The sequence below is a fragment of the Dermochelys coriacea genome, chromosome 9 (genome assembly GCF_009764565.3).
Source record: "Dermochelys coriacea isolate rDerCor1 chromosome 9, rDerCor1.pri.v4, whole genome shotgun sequence".
Lineage (NCBI taxonomy): Eukaryota > Metazoa > Chordata > Testudines > Dermochelyidae > Dermochelys > Dermochelys coriacea.
The window spans coordinates 33,778,641-33,799,010 of NC_050076.1; the positions used below are offsets into that span (position 1 = coordinate 33,778,641).

Below are 20,370 nucleotides of genomic sequence, written 5' to 3' on the forward strand. Positions count from 1 at the left end.
TAGGAAAGAGGAGCGCTTGGTGAGTGGAAAATGTAGACCTGGGGGGTGGGGGAAAGAACTGTGATTATGGAGAAAATGGAAGCCATGGGAGAGCTTTCTAGCATCCCACTGGTTTGGCCTGGAGAGAAGGAGTATTTTATTGTGGTCAGAGATCGCATACATGGGAACTGATGCTCCCCATATTCCAAGTATTACTTGCTTATCTGAAAACTTGTTACACTTGCTCTGTGTGTGTATGTATACACTTAGTGTGCAAATGTTAAATATGGCATGCATTTATCAGCTTGTTCTTTATATACTTTCTTGCAGAGAGAAAATTAAGGGTTGGATTAAGGAACAAGCCCATAAATTTGTGGAGCGTTATTTTAACTCTGAGAACATGGATGGAAGCAATCCTGCACTAAATGTATTACAGAGACTTTGCACTGCAACTGAACAACTCAACCTCCAGGTTAGAAATGGAAACTTGATTTGGAAGGGGTTTTGGAGGCAATTAAAAGGATTAAGTGGGAAAAGAATAGCTATGCTTATAAGGAAGTATTTATTAGTTTCTCTAGATAGTGTCTCAAACGTCATCCTAGTTATGCTATCCAAGAGCCACTATCTTGTAACAAAGGAGTTTTAGTATGCAATTAAAGTTGCAGCAGTACTATTTGAGAAACTTAAATGTATCATACCGGCGTGTAAAAACCGTACTTTTGTATAAGTTCTTAAGTGACTTAACTTTCATTTCCAATTCTTATTTTTCCCCATTAGTGATTTTTCAAATAGCACTTTTTCAGTTATTAAAATTCCATTAAAATGGCTGTAAAGCTCTATTACATTTCTCTCAGATCAATTTTGTTGAAAATCTCACAGTAGAATCTGTTACTTGATTAGGACTTCAGAGGGATGAATGCGAAAGCTTAGCATTTTCTTGAAGAGGTAGCAGTACTCATTCATCCTGGCCAAATTTAGGATCCACTCAGAAATTAGATTCTAGTTTTAGAACAAAACAATTCCCTTGCTTTATATGTCTTGTATTTGTCTCCTTGACAGCCCTAAAAGTAAGGCAGCTGTTAGTTGAGATTCTTGTTGGAAAGTATGGCACAGGCTTCAGGTTAATGTAAAATCCACACACACTTAAACTGGAAACAGTGATCTACACAACCTGGTGCGGGAAAACATTATGAAATGCAGAACATTAAATAGCTTACCTTTTTGTATTTTGCAAAACACATAACAGTACCTTGTATAACTTTTTGTATTAGTGGCTCCTTTTCTAAATGGGACAAACTGCAATCTTGTTACTAAATATTGTTACAAGTACCATCTAAGATTTCTCACTGCAATTATAGAAATTACTTTCCTGTGTATTCAGTTCACTCACTTAGTACAGAGCTGTCAGTGCTTTGCCTGTAGTGTAAGCTACAGTTTTCCATCATTATTTTCCCTTTTGTATACGTCTTCCATGCAGCAGCAGGAAAATGTAAATAAAATCACTGTTTTGGGCAATACTAATTGTGGGTGTTCTGCTGTGGGTACTAAAGTACAGAACCTTACCCTAATACACTTTTATTTCAGGTGGATGGTGGAGCTGAGTGCCTTGTAGAAATCCGTAGCATAGTCTCTGAGTCTGATGTCTCCTCGTTCGAAATCCAGCATAGTGGGTTTGTTAAACAGCTGTTGCTTTACTTGACATCTAAAAGTGAAAAAGATGCTGTAAGCAGGGATGTCAGATTAAAAAGGTTCCTTCGTGTGTTTTTTTCTTCTCCAGTAAGTTCAGTGTATTTTTTATTTTAGTGTTTTATGTAGTAAGTAATATATATCTTCTTTATGATTGTTTGAGGTCCAGCAACCTCCCTATCTTCAGAGCATGAGAGTGCCTCATTGGCATTTTACTAATATGACAACTTTAATAATAAAAAAAAGACAAAACATGTGGCCTGCTTAAGTTCAGAGCTACTGTTGTTCCTCTCTGATACAGACTGTACTCACTGGGGAAGTGCCATACAACAGGTGATAACGTTTTCCAGAATGGTCAGTTGCCTCTTGGGAGACAGAGAGCCACTGGATAAGATGCACATAATGGAGGCGGGGGACGTTCAGGCAATAGCAATTGACTTTCTGTTCCTTTCTCTTGGGAGTAATGTAAGCGATTGCTTTGGCTCATCAAAGAAAAGCACAATTGAAAGATGAAAATGTGTAAGAATGATCTGAAACTTCCATTAAATTTAATGCCCATAGCTAAAAGGGGCGGGGGGGAAGGAGTGTGAATATTTTAAACCTGTAAGGCTATTACTGGGTTCTGGTAAACTTAGAAGTAAAGATGTCATTCTGTGTAGCAATTCATTTGGCAGTTTTGGTTATCTTTGTGTTGACTATTAGGTCATCTTAATATTTATAGCAATTTCAAGAGACACTGCATTTAAAAAAAAAATCTTAATTGTTGCATTGTTTCAGAATGCATAAGATCTCTTTAAGACCTAGTATGTGCCAATTTTATTCCAGTCTTCAGTATCAAATGAAGGACACTTGGAAGAGTGTGTTTGTAGAAAACTCTGTATACTTTAGCATATGATAGGTGTTTGTAATAAGGCAAATCCAAAAAGCTTAACAGCCTCTGTTTTTAAGCAGGTATCAGAGTAGCAGCCGTGTTGGTCTGTATTCGCAAAAAGAAAAGGAGTACTTTTGGCACTTTAAAGACTAACAAATTTATTTGAGCATAAGCTTTCGTGAGCTACAGCTCACGAAATGTATCCGATGAAGTGAGCTGTAGCTCACGAAAGCTTATGCTCAAATAAATTTGTTAGTCTCTAAGGTGCCACAGGTACTCATTTTCTTTTTGTTTTTATGCAGTTGTCCACGTGAACCAGTCGTGCAATAATTTGTAAAGCCCATTATCTAAACATATTTAAGTTGTGATTTTTTTTTTTCTTTTTAAAAAATAAGTGACAATATGCTGCTATTGAAATGCAGTAAAGAGAACCTGGTAGTAACAAATAATTTGTGATATACGAGTATTGCTGTCCATTTTTGCACTTAGCAGCTTTGGAGAACACTGGTGCATTAATAGCTAAAGTAAATTATTTTGCATTATATGGCTAAATTAACATATTAATGCTTACAAAGCTGTTCAGTAGAAAATATAATGAAAAAATATGTTACCTTCAACTTCAGCCTCCTGAAGAAGAATCTCTTGGAAGATTAGAGCCAGTAGGAAATGCACCCTTGTTGGCATTAGTCCATAAAATGAACAACTGTCTCAGTCAGATGGAGCAGTTTCCTGTCAAAGTGCATGATTTTCCAAGTGGAAATGGAACAGGGAGCAGGTAAGGATTAATGCTCAGGTAACCCCTTTTTGCTGGAAGTTGCTGGTTTCTAGCACTTGTCCCAATGCTGGTAAAGTTTCAAGAGGTAATAGAAAACTTTGGCCTCCCTCAAAGAAAAAGGGAGCAATTATGCAGCTGGCGTTTGTCTTCAACTAATAGTTGTAAATATAACCATAGTGAGTGAGCATTGAACCTGGAATCTCAAGAAGACTATTTTAAAATATAAATTATAGGTGGAGGTGCATAAAAGTTATATGCAAACTTTTAAATTGAAACTCTTGAAACTTGCTTTGTTTCCTGCATAAAAACTTGGCATGTTAATGGATTAATTTTCTTAAACCTAAACTGAAGTATGTCTCAGTTTAGTCAGAGGAAAATGGACTTACTGCCATGTGAGAAATCAATATTTTTCTTTGAGTGCTGGTCCCAAAGAGTATTCCACTGTGGGTACACATACTTAGAAACTGGGGAGTTCTGAAAGCAGTGTCCATTGATCTGCACGTGCGCCCTGTCTCATCTCGTGTCCTCAACCAAGGAGATAAACGGCAGGGCAGGATGGACCCACTGTCTCTCCAGTTCCTTCTCACAGCTGCGTGAGGCAGACCCTCTAGTGTCCAAGCTTCAGCTTTATCTCTAAAAAGATACTTAGATATTTGTAAATAGTTTTTATATTCTAGAGTTTTAAAGGGGGTGTGTGTGTGCGCACGTGCGCGCGTTTTGAGTGAGGTGAATCCTTTTCCCTGATCTGGTGAGCACGTCTCTTCCTCCTTCCCTCCATACCCTGTTTGGGTACTGAACTATGCCCATGAGTCCAGGCTTCAAAATTTGTGCTTCCTGCCTGTTCTTCTCAATCAGCAGTTACCACCAATGCTGCTTGTACTGCTTTGGGGAAGCCCATGTCACATCAAGGCTTAGTATTTGCCATTTGTTCCCCAGCTCTGCCCAGGAAGGGCAGGAGCTTTGCCTTAGGAAGCACATAATGTAAAAGGCTATGAGGCCACAATTTGACACATGCTGGGGGACCCCTCCTGATACATCAGTCTGACTCAGCAAGGCGTGCGTCTCCTGCCACAATGTTCAAATCGGGAGTGAAGGAATCTATCCACATAGATCCCTCGGCAGGGTCTTGTCAGGAGAGCAGGAAGTGTTGTCATAACATAAGTCTGTCTTCCTCCAAATCCACTTTGAAAAACTCTAATCCAGCCCTGCAAAAACCAAGCACTAGCTCAGCCCAAGAGAATTGAGTATGTTATATGTCTTGGAGACATGATATGAGAGCCCACAACTCTAGGGCTCCATCAGCACTAGTTCACAATCTGGCAGTACCGGTGCCTCCAGCACTTCCCTAGCACAAACCCCAGGATGCACTGGCACTGACAGACCGATAGCCAAGAGCATCGATCACCCATGATTCCATCTTTGTCTTCAGTGGTTGTGACACAGACGCTCTCTCTCTCTCTATTCTGGCTCCAGCAGTTTGGGCAGCCAGTACTGCTCTCACTCTGGGGAAAAGCTAAGACCTACAGTCCTCCTGCAGATATCTTAGCTCTTCCAGACTTGGAGTCTCCCACCCCTTTGGGTCCTTCCCTTTTGAGAGAGGTTATGACACCACCGGGGAGCCAGCCTTTGGAAGTAGTATGTCTCCCATTTTATCTTTGAGCTATGATTTCCCTCCAGTGGTGGTGGTGTTGAAACTAGAATCTGTTTTCTCCTCCTTGGGAGATTCTGAACCGCCTGATGAACCGTTATGCTTGTTCTCTTCCAAGACCCACCTTTCCAGTCTGAAGACCCCATGGTCAGCTTGGGACCAATTTCCACCTCATCTGCCTTGGAATTGTTGGTATCCCATGCCTTGGTAACCAGTACAACCCCCATTCAGTTCACCCTATTGGCCATACTGAGGGCCATGGGACCAATACCATCCTACAGAGTTTATCTGGTCTTCTAGGGAGTCACCCCTCCCCTTCATTTTGAGGGGACAACTGGAGCTGCTTCTGGATCCTTCAAAGGAGGAGAAGCAGTAAGTGGTAGTTCCACCGGATCCGAAAAGATTGCTGTTTTCATTGTCAGATGAAGTGATGATTCGATGTCTCATCTTCTTTCTCTCCCGCCTCCCAGTGACTGTAAACTGTGCCAGGAACTCTCTTGCAGACTAGCAGGGCAGCTGTATATTCCTCTTGAGGTTCAGGATCCTCAACACAAGCTCCGGGTTATCCTTCAGTCCTCTGGCTCCAGTAGAATAGCACTTCCAGTTAACACAGTCATCCTGAACCCAGTTAGGGTGGTCTGGCATACCCCAACTACTTACTCAGCTACTGCTAAGAGGGCAGAGAAACAGTACTATGTCCCAACCAAGAGAGTGAAATGTGTGTTCTCAACCTGCTCCTAATTCTTTAGTAGTGCAAGCTGCAAGAGAGAGATCAGGCAGCAACACCCCTGTTGTTCCCCTACAGATAAGGAGGGCAAGCATCTCAACTTATTGGGAAGGAAGGTCTTTTCTTCTAGCCTGTAGTTCAGGATAACAAATTAGCAAGTAGGACTGGCTAAGTTAGACTTTCTGAACTATTTGAAATTTGCTGACTTCATTAATATCTCGCAGCAGGACAGAGCTCATTTCCAGTCTCTCCTAGAGGAGGACAAAAGGGTTGCCAGGATTGCTCTCCAAACAGAAGTAGATGCGGCTGATGAATCTTCCAGGGCAATGGCTACTGCCACTATCATGCATAGGGAGTCATGGCCACATGTTTTGGGGTTTCCCAGGGAGAGTCCAGAACATTGTTGAGAACCTGTTTAATCAGAAGACACAGAAGTCCTTACACACTTCAAAGGATTCCAAGTGCACCCTCTGCTCTCAGGAGGTATATACACCTGCCACAAAGAGAAAATTCCACTGGCAAGAATACAAGCTAGACTGATGGCTGAGGCAGTTCTTCCACCAGAGACCTTATGAACTATGCAATAAGAGGCAGAGAGCTCAAAAGACTGCTTTCCCATGTCTTTTGCAGTGGATGCCTCATGTCAGTCCCAACCCTCAGCTAAACATTGTTTGACTATAGCTCAGGAGCTGCAAACAACTGAATGCAACACCTCCCAACTCCCACATGCCTTTTGGGGGTTGTCTAGCACACTGGAGTGCAACAAATTGGTGCTCAGCATAATCTATTCCAGCTATCCAATAGTTTGTGCCCCTACCCCCTCCAGAACCCTCTTTTCCACCCCTCTCAGGGGCCATTCTCATGAGAACATTCTCAGACAAGAAGTGGAAACTTTTACAATAAGGAGTGATAGAATGGATTCCTCTTTAGTAACAAAGGACTAGTTTTTATTCAACATATTTCCTAGTTCCCAGAAAGAGAGGCAATTGAAAACAGTTATTCTTGCCCTCTGCCATTTGAAGTGCTTTATTGGCAAACTCAAGTTTCACAGGGTCACATTAGCATCTATAAGTCTATCCCCATAAAAAGACGTGGCTTACAGCTATCAACATGAGTGACTATTTTCTGAAGAACATCTATCTTGCTCACTGACACTTTCATAGATTGATAGTTGGCTATGACCACTTTTAGTACAGAATATGCCCTTTCCTCATTGCTACCATTCCCAGGCTGGTGAGTTTCCCAATATGTTCTCTGTCATAGAAGCCTATATTAGATACCATAGTTTCAGTCTTCCCTTACCTCAACAATTAGCTTCTTGTTGACAGGTCATGCCAAGAGGCCCAGACATCTACTTAGACAATGCTACAACTCCTCTCCTCCCTGAGCGTTAGCATGAACACAAAAAATTCCCTTCTCCCCTCTGCACACACTTTGGATTGATTGGGATGCCCTTAATTTCGATCACTGAAAGGACTTGCTTGCAGAGAAACAGGATTCAGGCTATGAACGTCACCCTAGATCAGCTCATAATCAACCCCAGAGTGCCTATCAAAACCTCTTTTTCCTAGGCCATATGGCCTTATGCACTTACATCACCTTTTGCAAGACTCTGCCTTTGTTGCCTACAAGCATGGCTTGCAATTGTGTACCTGCCAAACTGACAGTCCATTAGCACCTTAGTTTGCTGTTCCTATCCAAGTGGTATAGTCCCTGTCATGGTGGAAGAATCCCCATCAGTTTTGCATCTGTTTCTCCTTCCTCACCTCTCCACCAGACAGGATGATCATTACAGGCCCATCCCTATTGGGTTGGGAAGCTCACATGGACAACAGTACAGTGTAAGGTACCTGGACATCATGAGAATTCAGGATGCATATCAATATTCTACAGCTACAAGCAGTTTGAAGGGCTTGCAAATCTTTCTTCTGTTTAAGGTCACGATGCCCTCACGTCAGATAACTTCACAAGTCTCTTACATTAACAAACATGGAGGCGTGAGCTCTACACCCCTGTACACAGAAGCGATCAGTCTGTGGAACTGGTATATTGGCAACTGGATTACCCTGTCAGCAGTCTACCTCCCAGGAAATCAGAATGTGCTAGAAAACTTGCAGTCAATCACGAGTGGGAGCTTCATGACTCTGTGGTAAACTATATTTTTGATCCCTGAGGAGCCCCCCCCATGGACTTGTTTGTCTTTCCAACATATACTGTTCCACGGGAGCCCTAGGTCGACACTCGGAGGGTGACAATCTTACTCTTTCCATGGTCAGATCATCTGAACTTTGCCTTGCCTCCGCTACATCACCTACTTAGAGTTTTGCACAAGATTCGGTCAGACAGATCATGAGTTATTTTCATTGCCTCAAACTGGCCCACACGGTTTTGGTTCCCTAATAACCTATGCATGTCGGCTCGGGCACCAATCGTTATTTCTACATTTCCTGGTCTTCTGACTTGGGAACAGCAACATCAGGCACCCTAGCCCTCTGTCTAGCAGGTTCTGGAAAGGCTTAATCAGTACTTTTCTGCCTATAAAAAGAGCAAACTCCTCAAGGGAACTTGAGCCTTGTTTTCTCAGTACTCACCAAACCGCCTTTTGAATTATTAGCTTCTTGCTCCATGTCTATCTTCTCCTCCATGAAGGTTGCATTCCTGGTAGCAATCATCTCAGCCAGGAGGGCTGGTGAGTTTGGGGCATTGATCATGGATTATCATTATGCTTTGTTTCATTACATTCAAACCCTAAATTCACACCCCCTCCCCCGAGTAGACTTTCACCTGACTCAGTCTATCCACTTACCTGTGTTCTTTCCAAAACCTCACGCAGCCTCCGAAGAAAGGAGGCTCCATTCTCTCGATGTTAGACAAGCCTTTACCTGCAGAAAATAAAAACAATCAGGAAATCCCATAAACTATTTGCTGCCTCAGCAGAAATGGTCCAGGGTCAGGTTATAGTCTAAAAATGAATCTCGGGCTATGTTTTGCTGTATCGGCTGTCTAATCCCCTTCCTTATGGGGTAAGTGTTTTTCACAAGAGCACAAGCAACTTCTATGGCATTGCTTCAAGAGGTGCCTCTATTTGATTTTTGAGACTGCTACATTTGCTAGACAGGCACAGGATTTCTCTGCCACTTCATCTTTTGGAACAGCAGTCCTTTGTTTGGCTCTGCCACCTAAGACCTCACACCCTCCTCTCTGTTTGAGTACTGCTTGTCAGCCACCACAGTGGAATACACATAGGAGCCAGCACTTGAAAAAGAGAAAGTTAGTTAGTTAGTTAGTTACCTTGTATTAACTGGACAGTCTCTGAGACATGGTCCCTATCTGTATTCTACTACCAGCCATCCTTTTCCCCTATGCTTTGGATCTCCTCTGATTCTCAACAGAGAAGGAACTGGCGAGGTGGTCAATCCACCCCTCCCTTTTTCTCCTCAGTCAAAAGCATGAGGTGAGCCAGGGCGCAAGTGTGGACCAATGGACATTGCTTTCAAAGTTCTCCAGTTCAGGGCACACGGGAGCTCATGTATATCCACAGTGGAATGCACATTGGAGGCTCATTGAGATATGTGACCCCTGTTACTATAAGCTAAGTAACTTTCTCATTTCACTTTGGAAGAGTTTATCTTGTGGTGATTGTATTACAATGCTAATGTTTGTATTGCATAATATAAAAGAAGACTTAATTTTCTTGCGTAATTATGCAGTTGTGACAGTTGCTCACAAAACAATTTTAAAAACACATGTATGGAAAAGTTAGTATTGTATGTACCAGCTCTATCTTCTAAACTTGGTTTAAGGCAAATTATTAATGTACTGTAAATTTTAAAATTTATGTACAAGTCAGAGTCTAAGCCACAAGTTTTTATACCAATTAAGGTTTTTGACTATATTCAATTCTCTTCTGTACTTGAATATAGCTACTAATGCAAGATCATCAAGCATTCATTGGCTGTCCTAGATCTAATTTGCCATAATCTATCATAAAAACCTTTAAAGGTAATTTGGTGGGAGTAATTAACAAATAATCGGGGAAGTTTAGTATCTTCAATAATGAGAATTACCCATCTTTTCTTAATTACATCCTAATCGATGTTTTTTATTTACCATTAATGACTTCATTTCCTGTTGTCATACAGCATGTGTTTAACCGTGTGTCAGTGATATGATTTATACTGTTAAAGACTGTGTCATAGGTGTTCAGAGATGGAAAGATTTTGGGGGAGACTTTACTGGGGTGGGTGTGGCACTCTGAAAGTATCGCTGCTGTTTTTGGTCCAGGCTTAGTGTTAGGAACTCCTTAGATTGTTGTTGTAATATGCTACTTTTGCTAAAGGACAAGTTTTAACTGCTAATGGGAATTATACTTTTCAAATGGATGGTATCTTTGCTGTGGATATCTTTCTTGGGAGTAGGAGGAAATATGTGGAGTTTAATTAAATTTTAAAGCAAAATCTGAGATACCAAGGTACTTTCTCTTTGGGGCAGAGACCATCTTCTTTTGTTCTGTTCATACAGTGCCTAGCACAGTGGAGTCCTGGTCGATGATTAGGGCTCCTAAGACTGGTTTACTCTCAAATCAAAGTATTTCATTAGATTTGTGTGGAATATTCAACATGTTGCATACCTTTTTCACCAAGGCATACTGTGATAAATTTAATCTGCAGTTTCCTATGAATTGTGGAGTAAATTTTGCATTGTAAATGGTGCATGTTTAATTTTCCCATTAAATTTCTCAGTTAATGCAATTTGACTAATCAGTGGAACAAATACAAATGTTATCAATTTCTGATTCAAATATTTGTTGAACCTTTTTAGAAAGGCAAGTCTAGCAGAGAATTGTCATTGCTAGATTACTAAGTACCTGGTAGACCAGACCTGCACTAAAGGGTTTAAAACTTTTGGTAGCCTCCGTTCCTCCACTAGTACTTGGAGGTTAGGAGCAGCACTAGAAGGCTTAGTGTTTCAAGCTGCATCATCTGGAAAGAAGTGAACTGCAAATTAGATAAACGGAGAGTATATGGTACAGCAATGAGCAGAGAAACAGAAGCTGGAGCATATATAGGAACTAAATAAAACAGATACTGAAAAAAACAAAAACAAAAAAAAAACCCATCAAGTTAAAGGCAAAACTCAATAAGGATAAAGTGAATTGATAAGGGAAATGTGCAGTACCAAAAAAAAAAGCAAAAAAGGATAGAAAATACTTCCATAATGAGACTCAAAATTGAATAAGACGAAACCACTTCTGACTAAACATTTGGCATTTACGTTTGAAGGTTGTGCCAAAAGCCTCATTCGATTCAGGCATCCAATTGGCCTTATCTTTTCCTTTTAGCATATGCCGCCCCCACTGAAAATCAAATAATTTTATATGGGTTCCTAGTTTGACTTCTGGTCCTTGGCTTTAAGCATCAGAGTTTTAAAATATTAGCCTCAGTCTTGATAGCTTACAATTTTTTAGTCTGTTTCCTAGAATAAATCAATTTGAGTATGAACATTTGAAAGTTTCCATTATTTGTAACTGAATCTTGTGTGTATGTAATGCATTGATTATACAAATGAACAAAGAAAATAGAATAACTGTAGCAACTTTTTTCACAAATTATCTTGAGTTTTTCTCTCAACAGAGGATCCCAAGCTTTAAAATTTTTCAACACACATCAATTAAAATGCCAGCTGCAAAGACATCCAGATTGTGCTAACGTGAAACAGTGGAAGGGTGGACCTGTGAAGATAGATCCCCTGGCTTTGGTGCAAGCCATTGAAAGATACCTTGTAGTTAGAGGTATTTATATCTTGATGTCTTGTACAATGCCGTGCAACCTGCTGGTGCTTAATATATTTAGAAATAATCAAAACAAATAAGATGTCATGTTAAAGTCTGCATAAATCTCTTATCAGAGCGCTATAAAAGTAAATGTTGGGGCAGTATTAAAGACAGAAGATAAATTTTGTTCAGCTGTCTGGTTAGGCTTACTCACTTGTAGCTGTCTAGGTTTTCTCTCCCTAGAAGCAAGATTTTGTTTTTATCAGTACTTGCATTGCATGTAGCGTATAGTGCTACAGCCTCTCAATCATCCCACAGGCTGATGCTGTCCTCCTATATATATGGTGTAGACCTTCCAATGTTGGTGCTAAGGCTGAACATGAGACTTGCGTCTCCTAAACGTTAATTCTGTTTTAATGTGTAGTTGATATTTTCAAACTGATGAACCTCTGGAAACACAACAATATGGGATTAATATTTACATGTGTTATGAATAATCAGTTAAATTTCCTTATTCTGAAGTGCAAATAAGGACATGCAATTTGTCTTGGTAGGATATGGAAGAGTGAGAGAAGATGATGAGGACAGTGATGATGATGGATCAGATGAAGAAATAGATGAATCTTTGGTAAGTTGCTATTCTCTGTAAAGAGTTGTGTGGTGAGACTAATGAACCTGCTTCTTAACCTGTATTTACTTTGCTTTTATTGAGGCTGCTCAGTTCTTAAATTCAGGGAATGTGAGGCACAGACTGCAGTTTTACATTGGAGATCACTTGCTGCCATATAATATGACTGTGTATCAAGCAGTTAGACAGTTCAGTTTACAAGCTGAAGAGGAGAGGGAATCCACAGATGATGAAAGCAACCCTTTGGGAAGAGCTGGAATTTGGACTAAGACGCACACTATATGGTAAGATGGGCAGAGAGCAGGGAAGAATCTCTCCAAATTTTTGTGTTTTTGCTTTTTAAAGGGGCGTGTATATATTAGGCCCCAATACTGTTAAAGCATCTCTGTTGTAGGTAGCCTATAAGTCTGCTTTTTGACCACTGAGCACCTTGATGGAAAAAAAAAACTTAATTTGTAGGATCTACATACCAAATGCTGATTAGCAACAGTTAACATTTTTGGACTATGTCAGTCCCAGCTGATGAGGATGAATTGTTTGGATATACAAAAATAAAAGGGGGCTTCTCAAATGAAAGAAGCTAAATTAGGGGAAATATTATTTTATCAACCTTGAATAATTACAAACAATAGAGGAAAAATAACCTGCTGCTCAAGGAACATTTTTGTGAGGCTTGCAAGTATTAATTGGTTTGGTAAAGCATAACAAAAAATGCCATACAGGTTTGTGTGCTTTTAGTTTTTGTTTTTGATTAAGGAATCTTCTGGTTATCCAGCCACATTGGGTATCAGTTGTATTGTTAAGGCTGTAAGTTCCTCGAGGCAAAGGGCAGTCTTCTCGGTATGATTGGTACTACATGTAACACAGAGATATTCAACAGTGTCTTTATAACTGTTCGCATCTATAGTGGATCTCAAAGTATGAAAGTGATCAAGAACAAAGAACATGTTTTAGACCTGAGTGCACTTCCTCTCTTTGCCCCTCTCATACAATACGTGAAGTTGGCCATTTGTTTACCACTTCCTTTCCCCTCCCTCCACCCCAATATGTTCTATTTTCCCTTGTCTTCCAAAATTTTCACTTGGTGGTTCCACTAAATGTCTTGTTTGTTACTGCTTAAACTTTGCCATTGAAATGAAATTCTGGTAACCTGAGTGAATCTACTGTCAACTGTTTTTTTTTTATTTTCAGATCTGTTTGTATTTCAGAACCATATTAATAAATACTTCACAATTTTTAGGTACAAACCAGTGCGAGAGGATGAAGATGGTAATAAGGACTGTGTTGGTGGTAAAAGAGGAAGGGCACAAACTGCTCCCACAAAAACTTCCCCTAGAAATTCAAAAAAGCATGATGAGTTGTGGCATGGTAAGTGTTTGTTTGTCATGGGGGGGGATATGTAGAATTATGTGTTACCAAAAATATTTTCTGTTTTGTGTACCTTTATTAAAGAATCTCTATATCTACTTCCTGAATTATAATTTAGTTTATAGTCAGGTTTCGTTTTGAGTAACTGATACTAAAAAACGAATAGAGTGCATATCCAAGAAGCTAAAGTTCAAACTGATAGAAGCGTAACTCATTAATCAACTAATTTGTTTGACAATAGAAATAATCTAGTTTTTTCTCTCCCTAGATGGTGTGTGCCCTTCGGTGTCAAATCCTTTAGAAGTTTACCTTGTATTTACACCACCTGAAAATATAACATTTGAAGACCCCTCGTTAGATGTTATCCTCCTTTTGAGAGTTTTACATGCTATCAGTCGATATTGGTATTACCTGTATGAAGTGAGTAATACATTTAATCACTTGGAAGGCTTTTTGTAAATCTGTAGACAACTGTCATTGCTAAAGGTATTGAGACAATACACAAGTAAACTTTTCAAAATGGTAAAACCTTACTGTAACTAGGTAAAAATCAGAGTGTTGAATGTTAGAGAATCCTTTTAGTGTAAGGTTTGGAGTACAAAAACTCTTACAAGACTACAAAAATACAGCTGCAAATTTAGGATAATAGAACTAAATATATTGCTATTTCCTTATTTAAGGAACATGTCTAAAATTTTTAGTGCCCATCTCTAATTTAAATAGAATTTGAACACTTGTTATCCGTACATCAGATAAGTGCTGATTACTGAGTGCTGAGACAAAAACAGTGTTTGAGAACATCCCTAATAATCCCTTTATCCATGAAGTGATGGAATACCACAGTTGTGATGCCCTCCACCCTCTGAATTTACCCTCTGTTGGTAAGGTGATGGCTTTTGACTACTAGAGGGTTTTGTGATATCCAGTCAAACTCCTTAGTGTTCTCGTCTAAAAAGTCTTCAAATCTCCTCCTTTTCCCCCCAAACCAAAAGAGCAATACTTCTGAAGAGGGATGAAGGAAGTGAACAGTGGAGGTTCTTTGGACCTCAGGTTGATCAGTCTTGGTAAGAAGAGACACAGTAAAAGATCGCAAAGCATTCTCCCCCCCCCCCCCCCCCCCCAAAAAGCAATGAGTAATTAAAAAGAAATTGTATTAAAAAAAGAAAGTTGGTATCTTTTTGAATTCCAGTGCTTTTCTAAATAGAAACACACTTTCTTGATCTCACAGAATGCAGTTTGCAAGGAGATTATTCCCACCACAGAATTTATCAACAGTAAACTGACAGCAAAAGCTAACAGGCAGCTTCAGGATCCTTTGGTAATCATGACGGGAAACATACCAACTTGGCTGACAGAGCTTGGAAAAACATGGTATGAAATGGCTGGCTTTCTACAACCCTTAAAACTTGACTTTGGTTTAATAAATCACTTCATACTTTTACAGCTCAGTTATTCCCGCTTATACAGCATACATTGCTGTGTATCTGTAAAGAGTGAGAATGGTATTTATAGAGGTACAGGAGACTTCTCGGGTAACATGGTGATATATGGTTGATTCCCAGCATGTAATATTGCAGGATTTAAATCATATTAATGTATTTAAACAAATATGGATTGATTCCAATTATCAATGATAGTTGTGTGCACATTTTTAGGTTACTATTCCTAGGCTAGTGTTCTTGAAAGCTTCAGCCATGTGATGACAAGTGTAAGGCAAAAGAGCCCATATTTGGCTCCTATTTGATATTTAATACATTATTTGGGTCCTATTTCAGTATTCTTTCCCTGCTCTAGGCTCAGTCAAACCATTAGGATAGATCTTTTTATTTTCATGGCATTTTCACTTTTATTCCACAGTATCTTTAAGCTCTGAGGAGCACCAGGAAGTTAAACCCTATATGTCAGTCAAATCCCCTAAACCGATTTTAAAACGTTTTGAGAAGGAAATAACTGCACAAAAATCCATTAAGTTGCAGTTCATAGGGGAATATGTAATTTTACAGTAAAAAGAAAATACTGTATCTAAACCACTATTTGAAAACCAGTCCGTGTTCAGAGTTAGGGTTAAGCTTAAGAAATCCAAACAGTTGAAAGTATATGGTTAGCTAAATACCTTTTAACTCTGTCCTTGTAATAATATGAGAAACGGGAACAGAAGCAACCTTCTTTGTTCATAACCAGTGACAACAAAAACTGGAATCTGAATCATACAATAGTCTTATTTTAGCCTTTTTTAATTATTTTTTTTAACAGTCCTCAAAGTAGTTTTGAAATTTGACTGATATAACCCAAAATAATCTTTCCCCAGTCCTTATGTTCCATAGACATGAATTACTGAAGTAAATCCAACTCAGAGCGTGCGTGTGCGTGTGTGTGTGTGTGTTTAAAAAAACCTAGGTCTAGATTATAAAATGGAAAGTAAATCCGAAAGGTAGTGGAAGACTAAGCCTACTCTTACAAATAATGTAATAATAATACTACTTGCCTTGTAGGTTCTGAAAGATGAGTTGTAATGTCTTCTGCATATTTCTGTCTTCCACAAACGGCACATTTCTTAAAGCCCCCCTGAAAAATGAGGAAGTAGTAGTTGGCAATGATATAGTTGGTGCACCAATAAAGTGGCTTTCCAAATTAAGACATTCAGAACCTTGGGCTGTGGGCTTTTAAAGTCCTTGATTTGAAATATTACTTGTAAAATAGGTATTAAGGAACTAAGAAGGATTAATAACATTAAGTGTACATCTTTGTTTTCAAATATTTAGGTTTAACCTTTACTCTGCTTTTTAAAATCTTTGCAGAGTTTTTACTCTTAAATACCTGATCTCAAGCTTAGTCTCTTCTGTTCTCAGAAGTACCCTTTACACTAGGAAAAGTATCCTCTAAGGGGTGATACAACTGACCTAACTCTCCAGTTTCAGGCATTATGAAACCTCTGTTTAGTCTACTTAAATTCTCAAGACTACAGATTTCCAGTATAAACTTACTAATTCTAACTCTTCACAGCCCATTTTTCTTTCCATTTGACACCCGGCAAATGCTATTTTATGTAACTGCTTTTGATCGAGATCGAGCAATGCAGAGATTACTAGATACCAATCCAGAAATCAATCAGTCCGATTCTCAGGACAGCAGAGTGGCGCCGCGACTGGACAGGAAAAAAGTAAGTGTTATGCGAAAATCCATTTCACAAGGGAGTGAGTGTAGTAGTTTGTCATATGGATCATTGTTCCACACCTTCCAGTGAAGGGAAATCTTACAGTGTTCACTCAAAATGGCGCAATTTCAATTGTACTAGTACATATCTCAAGTGGATTTTTGAGACAAGGACCAGTTGTAGGGGTGGCAAACTCCCAAAAGAATGAAGTGTATCCCCACTGAATATCTGCTATTGGGAAGCAGGGGTAGCTGGCACATGTTATGTAACTGCTCCCCAGCACATTTTGGATGCTTAAGGATTGGAGATATTGCCTGGCTGTGGAATGTAAACTTTGTTGTTGAAAACATGTTTGCTACCCCGTAGATGCCTTGTATAGATGTAAGCACTTAAGGGTTCTATATTAGGCTTATCCTTGTTATATTCATCTGATTCAGTGTTTTCTATTGATTCTGGAAAAGGCATATAAATGGTACACACCAGAAAAATATCCATATGCTTAAGTATTCAGTGTAATGCATTCTTGTACAGAGTATAACTATGAACCTAAAACATGATGAGAAAACTGATAGCTTTGGATATTTAACTCCCTCCTGAACAGCCACCAGACCCTAGTAGCTTATTGCCTGGACAACAGAGGAAAGAAACAAGATATCAGGAATGTGGCTTACCTGGGTCACACCTACTTAAATAACACATCTAGGAACTATCGGCAATAGCTTGTCCTATTAAGGTTATCATTCCTTTATAATCAATTCCATGTGGTGGAGGGCTTCTGTCAGCCTCATAAACTGCTAAGAGTCCCAGCCCACTGGTGGTACCCCAATGCCCTTTCCTTGTTCAAGGGTGAAGAGGGTGCTGAGTGGGTAACATGTCAGCTGATAATTTCTACTATGATGCCCCAGTCTTAGGGCTGAGACTTTAAACTTTTTCTGGTCCAGAGCAAGAATGCTCCCTTGTAGTACATACTCCTACAATTTTAGGACTAACAGTTCGCATTTGACATGAAACAACTTTTAATAAGAATTTTATATAAATAGTTGACCACTGAATACAACTTCTTGCTTATATAAAGTTAATACATGTTTAAAAGCAAATTATTTTACTTAGAATCATAGAAATGTAGAGATGGAAGGGAATTTGAGAGGTCATCTAGTCCAGCCTTGTGTCCTGCTGAAGCAGGACCAAATAAACGTAGACCATTCCTGACAGGTGCTTGTCCAACCTGTTTTTAAACCTTCAGTGACAGACTCCATGACCTCCCTTGAAACCTTCCTATTCTCGGGCTTAACTACCCTTATAGTAGGAAAAACTTTTCCCACTATCTAACCTAAATCTCCCTGGCTGCAGGTTAAGCCCATTACTACTTGTCCTATCTTTAGTAGAACAATTGATCACTATCCTGTTTTTATAAGAGCCCTGAACACATTTGAAGACTGTTACCAGGTCTTCTCTTCTCAAACTAAACATGCCCAGTTTTTAATCTTTCCTCATATGTCACATTTCCTAAACTTTTCATAATTTTTGTTGCTCTTCTTCTCCGGGCGCGCGTGCGCTCGCTCGCGCGCTCTCTCTAATTTTGTCCATCTTCTTGAAGTGTGGCACCCAAAACTGGACACAGGACTCCAGCTGGAGTCTCACCAGTGCCAAGTAGAGTAGGACAGTTACAGCTCATGTGTTACATGTGACAATCTTGTTAATATACGCCAGAATTGTTCGCTTTTTTTTTTGCAATTGCATCAATTGTTGACTCTCTCATTCAATTTGTGATCTATTCTGACCCCAGATCCTTTTCAGCAGTACTATTCCGTAACCAGTTATGCCCCATTTTTGTATTTGTGCATTTGATTTTTATCTTCCTACATGCAGTATCTTTCAGTGATGCCAGACTTGTTCTTCAGTCTATTAAGGCCACTTTGAATTCTGTTCCTGTTCTCCGGAATGTTAGTAACCCTGCCCACCTTGGTGGTGGTGTTCAATTTTATAAGCATACTCTACTCCATTATGCAAGTCATCAATGAAAGTATTGAATAGTAACAGACCTGGGACAGACCCCTGTGGGAATCCACTAGATAAGTCTTCAATCTGACAGCAAACTATTGATAACTACTTTCTGAATGTCCCTTTCACCAGTTTTATACCTGCCTTATAATTAAACTGGACCATATTTCCCTGGTTTCATAACGAAACCAGATCACATGGGACTGTGCCAAAAGCTTTACTAAAATCAATATACTATGCAAACTTTCTCACTCCAAAATTTTGTTTCCTATTGTTATAACTGCCTTGCTTGCTAAAGAATTGAGATTTGCAAAAATTAATTCTATTGCCCAAATGTCTCGAATGTGTAGCGCACTGTGAATAGAGAAGAGCTGTTGAAACAGGCAGAATCTGTGATGCAAGATCTAGGCAGTTCGAGAGCTATGTTGGAAATCCAGTATGAGAATGAAGTAAGTAATGGCTATGTGAATGCATTAACCCTTTTTAATGAATGTTCATACAAAAGCTGTAATTGCATTAGAATAACTTGGTCAGACTCTCTTACATCCTACTACTGGCAGCTAAAAATTCCATCCACTAATGCATATCTACTTCTTCCAAATATGACTAGTTTCTGACTGTCCTCCAATAGCTAAATGAAAAAACTTTTCAATTACAAATGCACTGATTTAAGTTCAGCAGTCAGAAATGTGTTCACTTTAAAGTTCGAAAAAAATCTTACTCCAGCCAACACATGTGCATGTCTCTAGCTTGGTTGCTAGGTGACTTAATAAATATTCTGTTTGGTCAGTATCCCTTTTCAATGTATGAATTTTTGCTAGATTTCTGCCGGTTTATTAATGGTTTTTGGTTATAGAAAGGCCTTTCCCTGGAGGAAGAAATTGTAATGAATATAACTGTTATATATTATTGCACAGCTCACACTTAAATTAATATTTTAATATTCAGAACATTTTTAAATGAAAAAATACCTTTTTCTCTCTGAAGGTTGGCACAGGTCTAGGACCTACACTGGAGTTTTATGCACTTGTATCTCAGGAACTACAGAGAGCAGACTTAGGCCTCTGGAGAGGAGAAGAAGTAACTCTATCCAATCCAAAAGGTGACTGTTCTTCTGATTATCAATGTACTTTCAGCTGCGTCAGAAACTGTTCTGGGACTTCCAGGTTCTAATGCCTTAAAGTGTAATTCTACCCAAAACAGTGGTTGTCAAAGGTAACTTGTCATGGTTATTGGGCTAACTGCACTGCTGCCCTTTCTTAATGATCTGAGTGGAAATCCCCCCTTTCCCCCGCCCCACCCACTGATATCAGGCCTTAGGCCTTTACCTCTCCTAAAGTGGAACTCTGCAGTTTGCACACTCTGACCAGGACCTCTGTTACAGCCACATGGGCATCAACCATAACTAATCCAGCAGGAGAAACTGGAGTTGGCATTTTCAATAAGAGATTTTCTCCAGAAGCCTGTGATCTCATGTATTTGAAGTGAGAGAGAAACAACTTCAAAACAAAGCATGATTTGTTTTGCCCGAAAGATACACAGCACTTAGAAGTGGATTTAAAATAAGAGACCTGAACATATATTCTGTTTCCTAAGATTAATCTCTATCCAGAGCTCAAGTGGGTCTGGCTTCTTCCCCATCTGAGTTGAGAGAACCAGCCTACACCCCTTCTAGCCTTCTTTTCTGAGTGTCTGTCAGACTGCCAGCCTTTTTAACTGACCCATACTGAGGCCTCTCTACCCTCTTCTCCTCCCCCACC

The 20,370-nt window shown here is 39.5% G+C and overlaps 1 protein-coding gene across 11 annotated transcripts in view; it reads left to right on the forward strand.

Annotated features, from left to right (window-relative positions):
* The window catches only part of TRIP12 (thyroid hormone receptor interactor 12), a 175,188-nt gene that overhangs the window by 122,687 nt on the left and 32,131 nt on the right, over nucleotides 1–20,370 (forward strand). For 5 of the 11 annotated variants that reach the window (XR_006274455.1, XM_038416257.2, XM_038416261.2 and 2 more), the window contains 12 exons: nucleotides 310–451; nucleotides 1,564–1,755; nucleotides 3,160–3,311; nucleotides 11,305–11,477; nucleotides 12,014–12,087; nucleotides 12,172–12,371; nucleotides 13,328–13,455; nucleotides 13,724–13,875; nucleotides 14,684–14,826; nucleotides 16,459–16,615; nucleotides 18,961–19,059; nucleotides 19,598–19,712. Coding sequence is in view for 10 of the 11 variants with exons in the window: in XM_038416257.2 (XP_038272185.1) it covers nucleotides 310–451; nucleotides 1,564–1,755; nucleotides 3,160–3,311; nucleotides 11,305–11,477; nucleotides 12,014–12,087; nucleotides 12,172–12,371; nucleotides 13,328–13,455; nucleotides 13,724–13,875; nucleotides 14,684–14,826; nucleotides 16,459–16,615; nucleotides 18,961–19,059; nucleotides 19,598–19,712 (1,727 nt within the window). In the remaining variant the exon portion in view is untranslated. Of the gene's footprint in view, nucleotides 1–309; nucleotides 452–1,563; nucleotides 1,756–3,159; nucleotides 3,312–9,127; nucleotides 10,912–11,304; nucleotides 11,478–12,013; nucleotides 12,088–12,171; nucleotides 12,372–13,327; nucleotides 13,456–13,723; nucleotides 13,876–14,683; nucleotides 14,827–16,458; nucleotides 16,616–18,960; nucleotides 19,060–19,597; nucleotides 19,713–20,370 lie in introns of those variants that run through there. The other 6 variants (XM_038416259.2, XM_038416264.2, XM_038416262.2 and 3 more) reach the window with 3 other exon arrangements.